The 15,863-nt window shown below is 52.5% G+C and overlaps 5 protein-coding genes across 5 annotated transcripts; 4 read left to right on the top strand and 1 right to left on the bottom strand.

The window, feature by feature from the left end:
• Positions 1 to 6,436: 6,436 nt before the first annotated feature.
• On the top strand, positions 6,437 to 7,333 carry CLAFUR5_10731 (Esterase; the record flags this gene model as incomplete). The annotated part of the gene is made up of 2 exons (XM_047909879.1): positions 6,437 to 7,213; positions 7,265 to 7,333. 2 exons carry the CDS (start codon positions 6,437 to 6,439, stop codon positions 7,331 to 7,333), a joined length of 846 nt encoding a protein of 281 aa, XP_047764088.1.
• Positions 7,334 to 8,103: 770 nt separating this feature from the next.
• Positions 8,104 to 9,031, top strand: CLAFUR5_10730 (uncharacterized protein; the record flags this gene model as incomplete). Its single annotated transcript, XM_047909878.1, has 4 exons — positions 8,104 to 8,223; positions 8,288 to 8,678; positions 8,739 to 8,808; positions 8,878 to 9,031. 4 exons carry the CDS (start codon positions 8,104 to 8,106, stop codon positions 9,029 to 9,031), a joined length of 735 nt encoding a protein of 244 aa, XP_047764089.1.
• Positions 9,032 to 9,419: 388 nt separating this feature from the next.
• On the top strand, positions 9,420 to 10,619 carry CLAFUR5_10729 (uncharacterized protein; the record flags this gene model as incomplete). Its single annotated transcript, XM_047909877.1, has 4 exons — positions 9,420 to 9,716; positions 9,753 to 9,836; positions 9,901 to 10,329; positions 10,392 to 10,619. 4 exons carry the CDS (start codon positions 9,420 to 9,422, stop codon positions 10,617 to 10,619), a joined length of 1,038 nt encoding a protein of 345 aa, XP_047764548.1.
• A 658-nt stretch (positions 10,620 to 11,277) lies between these two features.
• On the top strand, positions 11,278 to 11,718 carry CLAFUR5_10728 (uncharacterized protein; the record flags this gene model as incomplete). The annotated part of the gene is made up of 1 exon (XM_047909876.1): positions 11,278 to 11,718. One exon carries the CDS (start codon positions 11,278 to 11,280, stop codon positions 11,716 to 11,718), a length of 441 nt encoding a protein of 146 aa, XP_047764547.1.
• A 173-nt stretch (positions 11,719 to 11,891) lies between these two features.
• Positions 11,892 to 13,544, bottom strand: CLAFUR5_10727 (AB hydrolase superfamily protein; the record flags this gene model as incomplete). The annotated part of the gene is made up of 1 exon (XM_047909875.1): positions 11,892 to 13,544. One exon carries the CDS (start codon positions 13,542 to 13,544, stop codon positions 11,892 to 11,894), a length of 1,653 nt encoding a protein of 550 aa, XP_047764550.1.
• Between the last annotated feature and the right edge of the window lie 2,319 nt (positions 13,545 to 15,863).

Genomic DNA, 15,863 nt, shown 5'->3' with positions numbered 1-15,863 from the left:
GAACACAGCGATATTAAACGTGCAAGCTCGATTTGCTACGGCCGATGTCTACGGCACTACACGAATTGCAGTAGGGCAGCTCTTCGGCTCGCTTGCAGGAGTTGGAGAACAACTCTATCAGAACAACTCTATCAGAACAACTCTATCAGAACAACTCTATCAGGTTTATGTTACGATGACGGTCAATAGTCGACCGGTGTGATGTCGAGCACAGAGAGTCAGAATCACCACCATGGTCGGACAGCGAATCTGGTACCTTCCTATCTCGGACTAGTCAAAATTTACGCTTGCGTTCTTCGAAACGACTATCTCAAACAAGCCTTCGTAGCATCAACTCCTTACTTGGACAACAGACCGGGCTCGCTGCAGACACGTGCCTCTGGACATGACTTCATGGCTCGAAACAAGGTTCCAGCGCCCAGCTTAAGGAAGCACCAACTTCCAAGGCTCGCAAGGCCCGTCTTTCCGCCATGTGATTCGAAAGCTTGGCTTCCAGATACTTGTTCAGGGCAGGCTAACACGGCGAGTAGGCGAGGCGTTGCAGCACATGGCACAAGAGAACTGCTGGTATCAAGTACATACTCAGTATTGATAGAGCAAGGATGCGCAAGCTTCAAAGACAGTCCTACGCTAGCACAAGACCGACGGCAAGTGACGGCAACTCATAGCAGCGCGGGAGACATATCCTTACAGCCCAAAACTGCTGGATCAGCACCGTTAACGTTGCCGGAGTGGCATTTGCGCCGTTCGATGGTTGACGGTATGACTATAGGCCTGGGACGCCTCACCGGGGATCAGCACAGATCTCTTGAGACCTTGGAGGATCATTACCAGCAGTGGCAGGTCAGGCTCTACAAGTCAACTTCAGATTCGAATCCTACATTCATGAATATACGGAGCAGCTCATCCGTGCCAGAAGAGTAGCGGAATGAAGCAAGACAATCACAGTCTTGTAAGTCGAACACACGCAGACCGTGGAGCAAAGATGTAGCACATTCAAGGGGTATATATACAAGCTGAATGGATCAATATCCATCAAAGCAGCAGCGGTGAACAAGACCAATAGCTCTCACAAAAACGAATCGTCTGAGCCATGCATTTCTCCACCCTCGTCGCAACAGCTGGAATGGCTGCGCTGGCACTCGCCGCACCATCATTCAACAATGCCAAACGAGCGAGCAAGCTCCAGTTTGCTGGCATCAACGAATCCGACCCTGAGTTCGGTGACACAATCCTCCCAGGGCAAGAACACCACGACTACGTCTGGCCAAGAAACATGCAACTTAGTACTAATCACGGTTGCTTTTGAAGAACGAGAGATGGAGAGAGAAAAAAAAGGGCCTCCCGGAGCTTGCGGAGGGCCAGGCCTGCTTTTCTCTTCGCTCCTCTCGAGTGAAGTAGTAGTATAGTATACATACACACACACGCGCACACACACACACAGACTCATCAAGACTTACTCTAGACATAGGCCTCGAATGTCCTTACCAGTTAGCACAATCAGAACGATGCGGTCAGCTTTGCGCCTACGCCCACCGGCAAGGTACAGCGGAATGAGGTATAGTGCCGAGGCAGTAATCAGAAATCTCCCATTGGCAGCCACATCGCATCTGGCTGCCATACCATAGCCACTTGAGTGGAAGCTGCTCATACCGTGCGGGCGCCTGCTGAACGAGGACAGGCTGACGATTCAATACTTGATCCGACGGCATATACACTCCTCGGCAGGCCTTTGGCACGATTGAAGACTCAGCAAATTTTGGTCAATCTATAGTAATCGGGTTCGATAACAAGATGACGATCTGAGCAGCAGCCCGATGTTCTGAGGCCTGGCGCACTCATCTCAGCCTTTTTAGAAGGTGCGGTTCCATCCAGAGCGTGTGTAGACTCGAACCACATTGGAAGCAAGTCGCAAAAGATCGCGGTCAGAAGCGACGCCAGCGAGCCATGCGCGTCCCATCAATGCTACAGTGGGACCAATCGATGACAGCGAGAAAGCTGGTTCAGTAGGCCACGTCAGGGGATAGGATGCATTAGACCAGTGCTGACAGGGACCGTCTCGAACCATTGGCAGCGTGAATATGCCTTTCGGGGCAGACAGGAATAAGCCAAGAGGAGAATCCAGAAGTCCATCATTTTGTCGCCATTTCAACGCGGCGAACAGGTCATGAGTTACCGGACCGGCATCGTCTTAACGAGATCTCCCATCTTGACCCGCAAGATGGTTGTGATTTCACTCGTTGAGGGTCGCCGTGGAGTTCTCGTCGATCTGGGTACAAGGCCAAGTGATCGACGTCTCGCCCTCATCCAGTGGAAAGTGCCTCGGACGTGGTATGTTTCTGCCCACAGTAACGCCAAGCCTGATATCAATTAGAAACCGTCCAGAGTGGTTATGAAGACCATGTGCTGCTACGGTGCTGCCGCGCCGCGTGGATGGCGTAGTCGCTAAGGCTACTGCATGAGGTGCCACAGTCCTCCGTGCACATGTGGTACGGACAACCTTAGACCAGTCTCCCTCGTGGGCTCCGATGGCGAGGGTAAGGCTCGACAAGAGTTGCCGCAAAGTGGACCACTGGCAGCATCAGTCCCTGATCGGGTCCTACCTCCTAAATCAGACGCTCGCTTCACTTCAACACCACCGAGTGCAGCAGCGGTCTGATTTAGGAGGTAGATCGGGTCAGAGTCGATCACAGAGCAGAGCTCATGCCTAGTGCGCATCTCCTGCTCAGGTCGCGTCTATGTGCTGGTATAAAGTGTGTCCCGTTCATACACTGTTTTGAAAGGTGTAGCATGGTTCTTGGGCCCATGTGCAACGTGCTCGTCTCAGACGGTATGGTAGTTCTAGCGTGCGTGATATACGTCGGCTGGTCCCATACTGTGCTGTGGAGTAAATAGTGCAGCTTTGATTGACTTGACCATCAAATTCAGTTGGCTCCCCTACGGGCGACCGTTAGCGACCTCTGTGCAACAACTCAAAATAGGCTATAGTACGAAGCTACTCGTCGTTATGCTACACCCCGTGGTATCGAAATACCGGTATTTTAAGTAAAAGATAAACATGGATACAAACGTAGCGACAACTCGCACGACGAGATCTATCTATATACGAAAGCTATATAGCGATAGGTAGTCGTAGAAAGCGTATTCGAAGAACGCAACGGGGTCGGATTGCGACCGTGTTTCTACTAAGAGTCTCAAATTTTAGGGTCTAGCCAATCTATGTAAAAATTTCAGAACTTTAAAATTTGAAGATCCGAGAAATCGAGAAGAAACATTCTTAGGAGAATAGGAAATCTCTCTACGACAAATACTATCTAATTTATTCGTCGTAGTTATAAGTTATGTTTTGTTGTTAACTTATAGTTATAAAGGAAGTAAAATTGAAGTACGAGAAACAAGATTAAAGTTAAAGTTTTTACCCTATAACTTAGTCATTTAGAATATAAAGTTTAAGTCTATTAAGTTTTAGTTGTTCTTTATAAAGATCTAAGGAAGTTAATTATAATTATAGTAACTGGAAGTTATAACTTAGTTCAAGTTTTACTTAATACTCTAACTGTTAACATTACTTAGTTAACTTTATTAATTTATATATATCTTATAATTAACCGCAGAGTATGATAGTTATAGTATGTTTCTACCTCTACCTTATCGATATAGATCTAAATAGAGTATAGCACCGGGCCTTGTCCGGCGCCGCTGTTGCTATTTTGAGTTGTTGCACAGAAGTCGCTAACGGTCGTCCGTACTCCCCACGAGACCGATGGCGGAACTACAGTACGCCAGCATGCATGCGATGTGCATCTCTCAGTTGTGAACAAACACAACCTACGTGTGGGAACTTCTTTCCTTTTCAGCCAACATTATCACACGGCAGCAAGCGCCTCCACGACTGTTTGAGCCTCGCATACCTTCATCGCGCTCGTTCCTTCGCCTCGAAAGCCACCATACCAAGCTCCCCGGAAGATGCTCCTGACAGTGACCATAGCAAGAGACGTGAGAGCCACGGAAAGGACAAGCGGACTCGGGCAAGGTGGACCCAGCATGAGGAGCGGAGATTGGTGGAAGTGCGCGAGGCTGGACTGAGCTTCAAGCACATCTCTAAACAGCTGCCAGGCCGGTCGCCAAAATCGCGCGAGAAGAAGCTTCACACGATCGCACAAGACGAAAACCGTGAGGATGGGCTGGCTATGCGAGCGCGAGATCTGCTTGCTGTGAGAAGGCCGCGTACGCTGAGCGACCGCGATCGCGAACAAGTATTACGATTGCGTGAAGAAGGGCTGTCCTATCAAGCAATCTTGGAGCGCTTGGGCCTTGACATACCGATGATGAGCTTGAGATACCATTTGTCCGGCCGACAGATCCAGCTCCATCTAAGCAGACTCGAGCCTGGACCGTCGAAGAGCAGCTACAACTGCTGCAACTACTTCAAGATGGCAAGAGGCTAGATGTCATTGCTCGAAAGCTTTCCCGCAACCCCGATCAAATTACCAGCAAGCTGCAGGGCATGAACCTCACCAGCGGTAGCAGGGCGCTCAGCAGTAGAGACATGCAGGTGTTGCAAGAGCAGAAGGAACGACTCTCCTCACCGATAGAAAAGGGCTGGCAACCGCGACGGCGGATCTCGGCAGACGACATCGACCGCATCAGATCCATGGCTGTATCTGGCATGAAACTCAGAGAGATCGCGTACAACATGAAAATATCAGTGGCTTTCGCCTTTGACCATGTGAATGCTTTGGAATCTGGGAAGGAATTGGTTACGGGACCATTCAGTGACGGCGAAAGAACGACCATCAGAACGCTTGTGGAGAGTGAAGCGACAACAAAGGAAGTAGCACGTGAACTTGGCCGCCCGCACGGACGTGTCTGTGTTAAGATTGGGCAGATGCGTGAGTCCGGTATGCTACCAAGCCAGCCGCCCTAGCCGCTCGCGAGCACTTCGTTACAGGAAGCAGATGCCTACAGCTGAGAGGACAGCAAGTTGTCGGAGCCTTTGACAGCCGGACAGATTTCTGCAGTTAATCACACGCGGACTGAACAGATGGCATGATCATGCTGACAACCTGGCTACACGAGAGCAGGCTTCGCACTGGCGGCGTGGCAGAGATCTGCCTTTCCCAAGGAGCTCGCCAGCGCACAAGCCCGTGAACAATGAGAAATGACCTGCCGACTATGCTGTCCCAGCGAGAAGCTGGTGTCAAAACTCGTGCTGATGGACGGCTCAACGGGAATCGTGAATACCACACCGCCGGTTTCCCTCGGCTTGACAGTACAACCGACTCACCGCAATGCAAACATCCTACGAACTGAGCAGAGGCTGCGATGAAATAATGCTCTTTAGCAACCTGCGATACTGGCGCGCCGCTGCTAAGGCAGATTCTCGCCCTTTGCGAGACCTGATACACTCGGAGGTGTTACAGGAAGCTGCAGCAGATTTGAACAGCAGTTACGGACCAGTCGATCTGCTCTGGATGAGCCTGTCATCACGGAACACGGAGGATCGTCTAAGACGCCGCTGCTCTGCGTGCTTAGGGACAACAATGTCGAGAACATACGTCTGTTGCTTGAGGCAGGTGCCAATCCCGATGGAGTTGCGGTCAAGGACATGCTCTGGTACGCAACACATATGTCGAACTCATGTCACACGTTCGACGGAAATCACAAAGTCACCAGCGACTTGGACGAGCAAGAAATGTGGTGCCTGCTGCAGGACGCGTGGAAACAGAATGCCGTTAGTCTTCCTGCAATACAGCAGAGACGAGACGTCGAGGCCACGTCACCTAGCTGGTGTCTTGCAAACGCCAAACAGGTGGAAGCTCTCCAGCAGACCGCTACTCAGAAACGCATTCGCCCGAATGTGGCAATGCTCCGGTATCTTCACTTGCAGTGGCTGCACGGCATGGTCTATCCGATACCGTGGATCTGCTACTGCAGCATGGCGCTGATGCTACAGCATGGACGAGTAACGAAATACGACATACTTTGCCGCTGAGCCCATCTTGCTCAGCACTTTGTTCAAGATCTCCGTTACACGTAGCCATCGCCAACGGTCAAACAAACACGCTTAAGCATCTCTTTCATGTAAGCTTCAGTCCGCATGATGCCACACCTTTCGTAGTTGTCAACCTTCCTGAATTGTAGTGCTTCATCTTTGCTCTAAAACGAGAAGAATTACACATCTCAAGAGTCATACCAGACGGCTACTACCACTATGTCGCTCTCCGATCGAAATAGACGCTAGACTCCAAGAGGAAGTTCGACAACATGCCAAGAATACCATCAGCCAAGCATCGGACTGCGAACATTCCAGCTAGAGAGCAAGCACACTTGCACAACGACAAACACTCTCCTAACAGCGACAACAGCGACTCTTACACAAGCTAACGATCCTTCAACCACACCGAGACACAACCACAACAGAATCCACCCAACCATGTCCAAAATCGACTCACCTCCATCTACCCTTCCCCTCCCTCGCATCCTCTGCCTCCCCGGCGGCGGCCTCAACGCGCACATCTTCAAACTCCAAATGCGCCTTTTCACCGCCTGCCTCGCCCCCCACTTCCGCCTCGTCTTCGTCAACGCCCCTTTCGAAAGCGAAGTGCACCACGCCGCCAAACCCGTCTTCGACAACATGGGCCCGTACACCCGTTGGTTTCGCTGGGAGAAACATCATCCTGTCGTTGATAAGACCGCTGCCGTCGATGACATTGAAGACGCGATGATGAGCGCCATGGTCAATGATGCGGGCAGTGGGGAGTGGGTCGGATTGTTGGGGTTCAGTCAGGGTGCTGCTGTGGCAGCGAGTATTCTACTCGAGAACCAGGTGCGGAGGAGGACGGGGAGTTTTGCCTGGAGCTTTGCGGGGGAGTGGTGGAAATTCGGCATCTTTATTGCTGGTTATGCCAGGCCGGCGAGTTTGAGTGTAGACACTGAGGGAAGCGGAAGCTTCACGGATCCAGGGAGCATGTTGATCCCGCCTCCTGAGGGAAGTAAAGAGAGGATTGAGAGCAATGGGGAGAGATTAGAGTGTCCCACCTTCCATGTAAGCGGGACGAGGGATCCGGATGTGAGGTGGCATTGGTGTTTGTTCAAGGACTATTGCGCGGAGGGGACGGCGAGGTTGTATGAATTTGATGATGGACATCGGGTGCCTTTTAGGACGAAGGATGTTGAGGCGGTGTTGGAGGGGATTCTGGAGGTTGCTGAGGTATGTCTGTTGACAAAGAATATGGTGGGTTGAAATGCTGATTTGGAGAAGGCGGCGAAGTCACGGCCTTGGCCGTTGTTGCCGACTCCTGATGATTCGGGTGATGAGGCTAAGGTATAAGAAGTCAGAATCTTACAACTGCTAGGCATGATCAGATCATAGACTGCAGCACTCGCTAAGCACAAGGTCCAGTGACCGATTTCCTGCCACCTAGCACTAGGCTGTACTGTCATGGCGAATGCTCTTGCTCAAAGCTGCCGCTGCACAGCTGCATGCTGGACCCTTAATGCTGTGAAAGAAGCCGTAGCGCGTCGTACCGTTTAGACGACATGAGGTCTCCCTGGCGACAACTTCCAAAAGCTTCGTTAGTCGTTTATAGCGGCTTCAGTGTACAGCAATCAGCTTGTCAAGTCAGGTGACGCAACGAGGTCATTTGGCGTGAGCTCGCACGTGCAAATGGGCATTCTATTGTGACATCAATCACCTTGCTGTGACTGAACCGCCTTCCTCTTGAAACAACACTGACTACCGCCAGCGGTACCTATAGACGATAGACGAACTTGTCATCTTCGATCGACTCACACGCATAGGAACGCGACTTGTCGACATGGACATCGAACCAGGCCTCGAGCACTCCGCTCGCCGACCGTATTCTGCGAGATCAGCATATTTAAAAGTGGCTGCTACTGCCATCATTGGGGCAGTCCTCTCCCTTTCAGTCATCACTTCCGGCACTTTCCAAACACATCACAGTGTCCGCAACGAAAGACCCACAGCTCTCACAAACATGGTGCACCCGCAACACACCCCAGGATTTGCTCCACTTATTCGAGGAGCGCGATGAGTCCTACGAGAAACCGGTAGAGGAAGGTCATTGGTTAATCTGTCTGATGAACATGCCAGCTTCGCAAGTCACGCCTCAGACTCCGTGGAAGGATTTTGCAGCGATCAAGGACAATGGCTGGAACTTCGCTCGAGACGAGTTTGAAGACCAGGCTGATTTTGATCAGGTCAGTGCTGGCCGGACCATTCTTAGTATCCACGATCCTTGCTAACCTCACTTGTAACACAAAGAAAAACAACTACTGCCTCGCCTTCGAAGATCTCGGGATCAGCTCGAACTACCAGAACTTCATTCCAGTCGACAACTACCACAAGAAGACTCGAGGCAGCTACAGGAACATGTTCAACCTTGTCGACGGCGTAATCACGGGGGAGGACAATCATTCGCCAGACTACCATATTCAACGGTCCAAGAAGGAGAAGCAAGCACCACCACTTAAGCAATGGTCCGATCTTGTGTTCATCGACTACCAGGAGCTGCAGCATCAGACTAGACAGACTGGCGAGAAGATTGAGCATTTCATTCGGAATAGCATCGAGAATAAGGAGACACTGGATGTGATCAGAGCAGCACGGAATGATGGGCTTCCTAATGGGCCAGAGCAGAATCCCCCTGAGTTAAGTTTGAAGCTGCTGGAGATCGTCAAGCTCGTGGACTCACTGACAGTCGGGTAGTGGCCAGGCTGGGAGTGGAACATTGCCGAGAAGGGAGCTCATGCCATCATGGGTACGGCGAACGGTGCCGGTGTGGCGTAAGTGTCATCAAGACTTGAACAAACATCTAAAATCTCGTGGACTCCCGCTGACCTTAACACTCCAAGATACTTCCTTGCACAGCACAAGGACGCCTTTGGCATAAGGAGCGTGGATCGGATTCATGCTTTCAACTGTCACGATCGAGGAGATGAAAAGTTCTACATGTGCTTGTACTTCCATGTTGCGGAGGGACCGTTGCATTTTGAGGGAGAGTGGTAGGTGATGTAGAACTTTGTAGGTTCTGGAGTAAGTCAAGATAAAGCTTTTGCTTCTGTATCTCTTGTTGTCAAGAGACAGCAGTAGGGACTCGTTGTAACTCGTATAGTGGATCCAAAGCACGAAGGATAAATAATAACATACTTAGCAGGCACATGGCTAGACGTACTAAGCCTGCTTTCAGAAGCTCAATACATGCCTTCCAGACCCGCGAACATGTGCAGATCTTTGTCTTCGCTACTCTAACGCGGACTCGCGGATGCCAGGTGTCCTCGAGCCGGCCGAATGCACTTGAGCACATGGCTATGCTTTTACTGCAACACAACATTCATATTGCCGCTGAAAGAAATGCCGCCTAATCTCTACGTAGACCGTTGACTGTCCTTCCACCATGTCGCAACCAGACAACACGGATACTGAGCCAGGACTGAAAGCTCCAGAGACACGGTCGCGAACAGCACAGCGAGTATGGCTCAAAGTGGCCACGGCGACCATCGTCGTGGCTGTTATCTCACTTCTGTCGATCTGCACCATCGCTCCGCCTTTGTCTTACAACACCCGCAGCACTACAGAATTGGTAGTACAAAACGCTAGCAGTGTCTGGCAACCGATACCAGCTCATGAACCCTTTGCATTCCAGAAGCGAGACGACTGGTGGGACAAGAAGGTCAAGAAGGGACACTGGCTTGTCTGTGCAATGAACATGGACATCTAAAAAGTGAAGCCACAAGCCCAGTGGACAGACTTCGCAGCTCTCGAGCAGAATGGATGGGAGACAGAGCAGTGGACTCTCGACAAGCCTGGCGATGTAAGTGCATGCACGAGGCACGGCATGACTTGCACCATTCAAGCGCTAACATCTCTACCCCCAGAACCCTTTCCTCAAAGCCATCCGCGCCCTCAAGATCCGCACAGTCCTCCAAATCTTCGGGCTCTCCCAGAGGTCCACCACCCCATCAGCCTGGACCGAGATGGACCACGACCACCCAGCGAGTGAAGCCTCCTACCAGAACCTCTTCAGTCTTGCCGACGGCGTCCTCGTGGCAGATTTTAACTACTCACCCGACTATCAGATCAAGCTGAACGAGCTCGACGTTACCGCCCCAGCGCTGACGCAATGGTCTGATATCGTGTTCTTAGACTGGCAGGAACTACATCACCAGGCTGGGAGCAGTGAGGAGCAGAAGAGGAAGATCCAACACTTTCTAAGAATCAAGATCCGTAATGAGGAGACTGTCTCCACAGCCAGAGCTGCACGGAACGGCGGTGTTAGGACGGGTGGGCAAGAGAGACCGCCAGGGGTAAGTACAGTCGATCAGGCCTCGGCGAAGGTGTCGAGATCGACTGCTAACGTATTCCATAGTATCCAGGCTGGGAATGGAAGATCCACGAAGAAGCGGCTGAAGCCATCATGGGCACTGCCAATGGCGCGGGAACAGCTTACTTCCTCGTGCAGCATAAAGCGTACTTCGGACTCAAGGGTCTTGATTCCATACGGGCTTTCGATTGCACTGAGGATGAAGAGGATGATTTTGAGATGTGCCTAGACTTTCACGTTGTGGATGGGCCGGTCGTTATGAGGGAAGATTAAGTTGCGACCTTTGGCCTCGTGTGGTGGTAAGTCTGAAAGTGATGCTCTTTACTCTCTTCAAGATGTTGCTTCTTTGCTGTCTTGTACTGTTTCTTACTCTCTTTCTTCAGCCCCTTCGATGTATCTGCATATCGACAGCGGGTATGGAAGGCCAAAAATCAAGCAATAATGGCACGTGCCGTTTCCATGAGATGCCAAGACATACCCATGTGGCTGCTTCAAACAAAACCTTCACCAGAGATCCTGTCGGAGGTAGCTTCTTCTTGAAGGCTGACATTTTTTCCTAATCACGATCAGCATTTTCACACTACTCACACATTTCTTCTCACCCACCGTCTCTCTCCTCAACCTCCAAGTCCCTCCAACGCTCCCAAACCCGTCCGCAATGGTCCGCACCAGATCCTCACCACGAGATTCACCACGCCTCCACAGTCCACACCAACAAACCCCAAGCCCTCATACACCAAGACCGGGGCAAACCCGTCCAACCTGGCCCATCTGCACAATAATATTCCTAGCCATAACAGCCTATCTATGCATCCTCCTAGCCCTAGCTGGAACAGTAGCCTTAATCATCCGAAAGGCCCACCAACTAGCCCGCAAAGCAAAGCGAAAGCTCACGAACCTCTTAAAGCAGACCGCAATCTTCACTGTAGTCATGCTAACGATCGTGGTCTTGGGAGCAGTAGAAATTGCGAATGCCTTGGAGCGCGACAAGATCCCGGATGAACACTCCAAGGCCAACCCTCATCCAGCTCGGCCTCAGGAGGACAGACGACAGAGCGAAATCCGGGAGTACTCCAGATCTCTGTATGATTTGTATCTCCCAAGGATCGAAGCGTTCCTGGACGAAACCCCGGAACGAGCCAGCTACAAGCGGTCCACCAGCGGTAATCGGGTCGATTCAGTCCTCCATTCTGGCGTGGAGATCTTCGACTTGTCCGCGGAGAGAGCCCAGGAAACGCCATATTTCGCGAACTGGGAGTGCTATCATATGGTTAGAAGGCCTTTGAGATCGAGCTCTACCAATTTGGAGCGGGAAAGCGATAGGGGTGATGGTGAATACGTCTTCAATCCTTGGCGGACCGAGACTGGATAACAATTCCTCGAATTATGCGCCTCTACCCATCGGTCTGTTCACTGAACGTATCCTACACGTTCCCTTCCCCTTCCCAGTTCCCTTTCCCGCAAACTCCCGCTAAGTACGCTCCCACGCTTCAAAGCCTCAACATCAAACTCCACACACGTCCAGATGAACCCGCATCTCGCGTCCTACCGCACAATACTCTTCCTCGGCTGATCCCCCGCCGCCGCCACAGCAGCAGCCGACATGCCCGTCCCGCGTCTCGGCAGATCTCCAAAGACCCTCTTTAGCTCTTTGCAAGCCTTGAGATAGTGCTCCTTCACACCGGGTGTTGGTTTCCAAGGATTCGGCGCTTTGTCCCATCCATGCGGTACGCCTTCGACCATGGTGTATACGACGTTCTTGCCGACATCGTCAGATGTGAGACGTTCGCGGAAGGTTTCACCTTCGTCGAGGAGCATGTCCCATTCGCAGGTGTGCATGATGATTTCTTGTGGGAGGGCGTTGCGGAGGAGGGAGGTTGGTGCGACGCCGGGAGAGAGGTACGGAGAGTCGAGGGAAACGTCTTTCGGAGGGTGGAGGTATGAATCGTCGAAGAGGTTGGTGAAGAGGGAGGGAAGCTCTTGGTCGGCTCGGACGCAGGTTGCGCGGCGTTCTTCGCGGGTGCGCGTGTAGTCCAGCGATGGGTACCAAGGGACTATGCACTTGATACGGACTTCGGGTAGGATGTCGCCTGTTTCGTCTGGGACGCTGCGCTCGGTGAAGGTTGCGGATTGCTTTACGTTCCTGGTCGGGTCGGGTGGTGGGCCGTTGGGGTCGAGAATCTCAGCGGTGTTGTGCTCTGCAGGGACCTGCGTTGATGAGCTGGAGCCTGTAAGGTCTGATGAGGATGAGGCGGGTGCATCGTGGACTTCCACTTTGCCCGTCTGTGTGTCAACGCCCGCTTGAGCACCATTTGGCTGGGAAACGTCAAGACGAGAGTCGTCTCGAGCGAAGCCAGTCTGTTGGTCATAGAGCCGTAGGGGGACAGTGAATGCCATGTTACCACCAGACGAGAATCCAGATAGTGCGATCTTATCCGGATTTATGCCAAGCTCCTCAGCGTGTTTATGAATGTACAGGACAGCGTCTACACCATCTTCGACAGCAGTCGGGAAGGGAAACTCCGGCGCGAGTCGATAGTCAACACTGACCACGACGGCATTGCACTCTTGGACCACTGTTCCACACCAACGAGCGTCGTCGTGAGGTGAGCCAAGAGTGAAGCCTCCGCCGTGAAAGTTGATAACCACCGGGTATCCGCCCCATCTCTTGAAGCTCTTGCTCCTTCTCATGACAACGTCACCGATCGATCCAATGCTCATCCTCATCTTGTTCCTATCACGAGGCTGTGCACTTTCCTCATCGTCCTCATCGTCCCGGTCCGTCCATAGCCTCTTCTGCGTATGGTAGTCTGACGGCACGTAAAAGTACAAGATAATATCTCCAGGCGTGCCGGATACGTGGGTGGGTACTGTCCGGTAGAAGTTGGGCTTCGGTGGTCGCGGAGGAGCCAGTCTGTGTAGCAACATGCCGATGCTCATGAGGAAGCGCCACATCTGCGCTTGCATGTGTAGCACCCATCGTGGTCGCTGTGACTGCGTTTGGTAGATGGCGTTCTTCTTGGAGATGTACTGGTGGTGCGGGATCAAGCCAAAGGCCGACCTCCGTTTGTCTGTTGGCTTTCTCGCCGGCGGCTCGTTCTTGGAGCCGCCATCTGTAGGTGTGCTCGTCTTCACGTGGCCAGCGGATCCGTGAGCAACACGATTGTTGAAGTGGGCGATGGGGAGGATATCCTTCATCGTGTCGTTTGTCCCTTCAGCGCTCCATTGGCGTTTGGTAGTCGTTGCGGTCGTGGCAACTTTGCAGCAAACCTTGGAGCTGGATCAATGGCAAGAATATTGGTGATTGTGACGCGGGACTCGTAAGCGTCTCAAGATTGCTTCGTAAGGGAGATCTACACCCATTCTGGACTCCCACTTGGCCGCACGTGCTTCGCATCGACGCGAGCTTCGGCATGACATCACTGCACTGATCAGTCGGGCCGAAATGGCAAGGGACCAAGCATCGTCCGCCACTGAGCTGGCAGCATGTCTGTTCTATACGAGCTCGCCCAAGGCTTAGATCGCCCACGGTACGCCGATACGGAGACGGTCGAGTGCGCAGGTTGTACCTCGATGGCGCCGGGTATGCTGACTGACGGCGGCACACTGGCGGCCGGCAGCGCCCACGCAGGGCAGGTGCCAGGGGGAGGGAGAGGACCAGGAAACCGATCATGTACGATTCCCTGGCAAACCAAGCATTGATATCTGTGGTGTCAAGGTCAGTCACGGCGGATGCCATAACGGGCGGAGTATTTGCTTACATCTCAGAAATTCCCATGGTGTCCACTTCGGAGCCGCCAACGACAAGCACGATACGTTGATGCATTTCTGCGGTCCCTCGGTCTCTTGCGCTTCGCGCTCGCGAGACACAAGCGACCCTTATGATCCAGGGCGAGATCTCGCAGCCACTGGTCGTTGGTGTGGCGCCGGTCATAAACCCTTCTGACGAGGTCCAGCTGATCGTTTAGACACCTCCTGGCTGCGCCGCCTCTTTCTGGCGGACCTTGTTGGCCATTGATTAAAAGCCAGCATTTGCAACCTCTGCGAGGCCACCTACACAGCATGAGTATCCTCCACGATCTGTTAGAAACCAAACGACATACCGCTTCCACGTAGCGCGTGCACTTCCTCCAGCAATCACCATTCTAGCTCCATATTCATCCGGCCCGCCGTAATTGTGGCACCAATGCCAATACTTCATGCGTTCCTGGTTGGCACACGAGCTACATAGTCTCGTGAACCGCGCAGTCCATGTATTCGGTGGTCCAGCGCCGCCAGGAGCGCCCCATAAGATAGCCTGTGGCTGCGGGGATATGAGTATCGGATCTGCGAGGGCTTGCACAACAGAAGGATGAGTTTGCGTCACATTGTCGCACCCCCCGCAGATCTGGTGAGCTGCACCATGGTTGGTAGATCTAACGCCAACAAAGCAGTCACGCCTGGTCCACCATGCATTCGCAGGAGTCGTGCCCGTAGAGGAACAGTTGGGTGCCCCAGGTACGTTCCTGGCCGGGTGATTGATGCGGTCGTCACAGTCTGGCTGCGGTGGGTGAGTCGCCATTGGTTGGGAGAAGTCTCTGCAAGTCTCTGGCTTGGAACGAGAATTGTTGTTCTCGGGACAAAGGGAGGTCATTCCGCATTGGTCTTTCCGGCTTGCCAAATCCATGGTCTTTGTTGACCAAATCAACTGATCCTCCCAGCTAGAGCTGGATCACGCTTCTCATCACTCACTGAATCTCTCAGGGCAGGTTTCCATGCATCTTTGTCCTTGCTTCGTAGCTTCTTGCGTACTTGGCAAGACGGCTTCTCGAGAGCTCCGCATGTTCATGATCTTTACACAGTTTCCAGTATCATGCGTCGATCATGCAACAGTGCATACTCCATAGTAAGCGTAGACGTTGTACAGGACGTGGTTTGAGTACCGTAGGTCGTCAATACGATGTTCTGGCGTGCAGAGACTGAAACTCAGCACTCCAGTGCGGCGCAATCGGCGGTATCGTTGCATGTCCGGGCGTGCATTAAGGCGGCGGCGGCGGTGGGGTGGGTTTGGGGATGGGGGGTGGGTGGTGGACATTGTGTTTAGAGCCAGGATGTGAGTTGGTGAGGTTGTGGGAAGCATTGTGTTCGGCGCGCGGGAGGTAGATTTTCTGGATGAGCGTTTGGCTGGAACTGTAAGTCTGTCCTGATGGTTCCAAGGAATGGAAGGCCGCGCGTTGACCATGATTGTCCTCTTCAAGTCTGGTCCTGTCCACTTAGCGCACACCCAAGTCCGTTGTTACATGCGGCTGATGAAGGTATACAACCATAAGAACGTGCTCGACAAGCTTGACAGCTGACGTTCCTTCAGTAGCGCATAGCCAATCTCTCTCGCTTCTGCTGAGTGACGAACGCGGTGCCATGCGGCTGACCGCCTCCATGGCGCATGGCCCTCACCATTCCAGAACTGCCGATGAATCGAAGAGACGGCTTGTCGCACGAACTGTTACACTCTATCTAAAAGCTCCCATCGTCATCTGC

Source organism: Fulvia fulva, chromosome 7 (assembly GCF_020509005.1).
Source record: "Fulvia fulva chromosome 7, complete sequence".
NCBI lineage: Eukaryota > Fungi > Ascomycota > Dothideomycetes > Mycosphaerellales > Mycosphaerellaceae > Fulvia > Fulvia fulva.
This window is presented reverse-complemented; position numbering and strand designations above follow the sequence as displayed.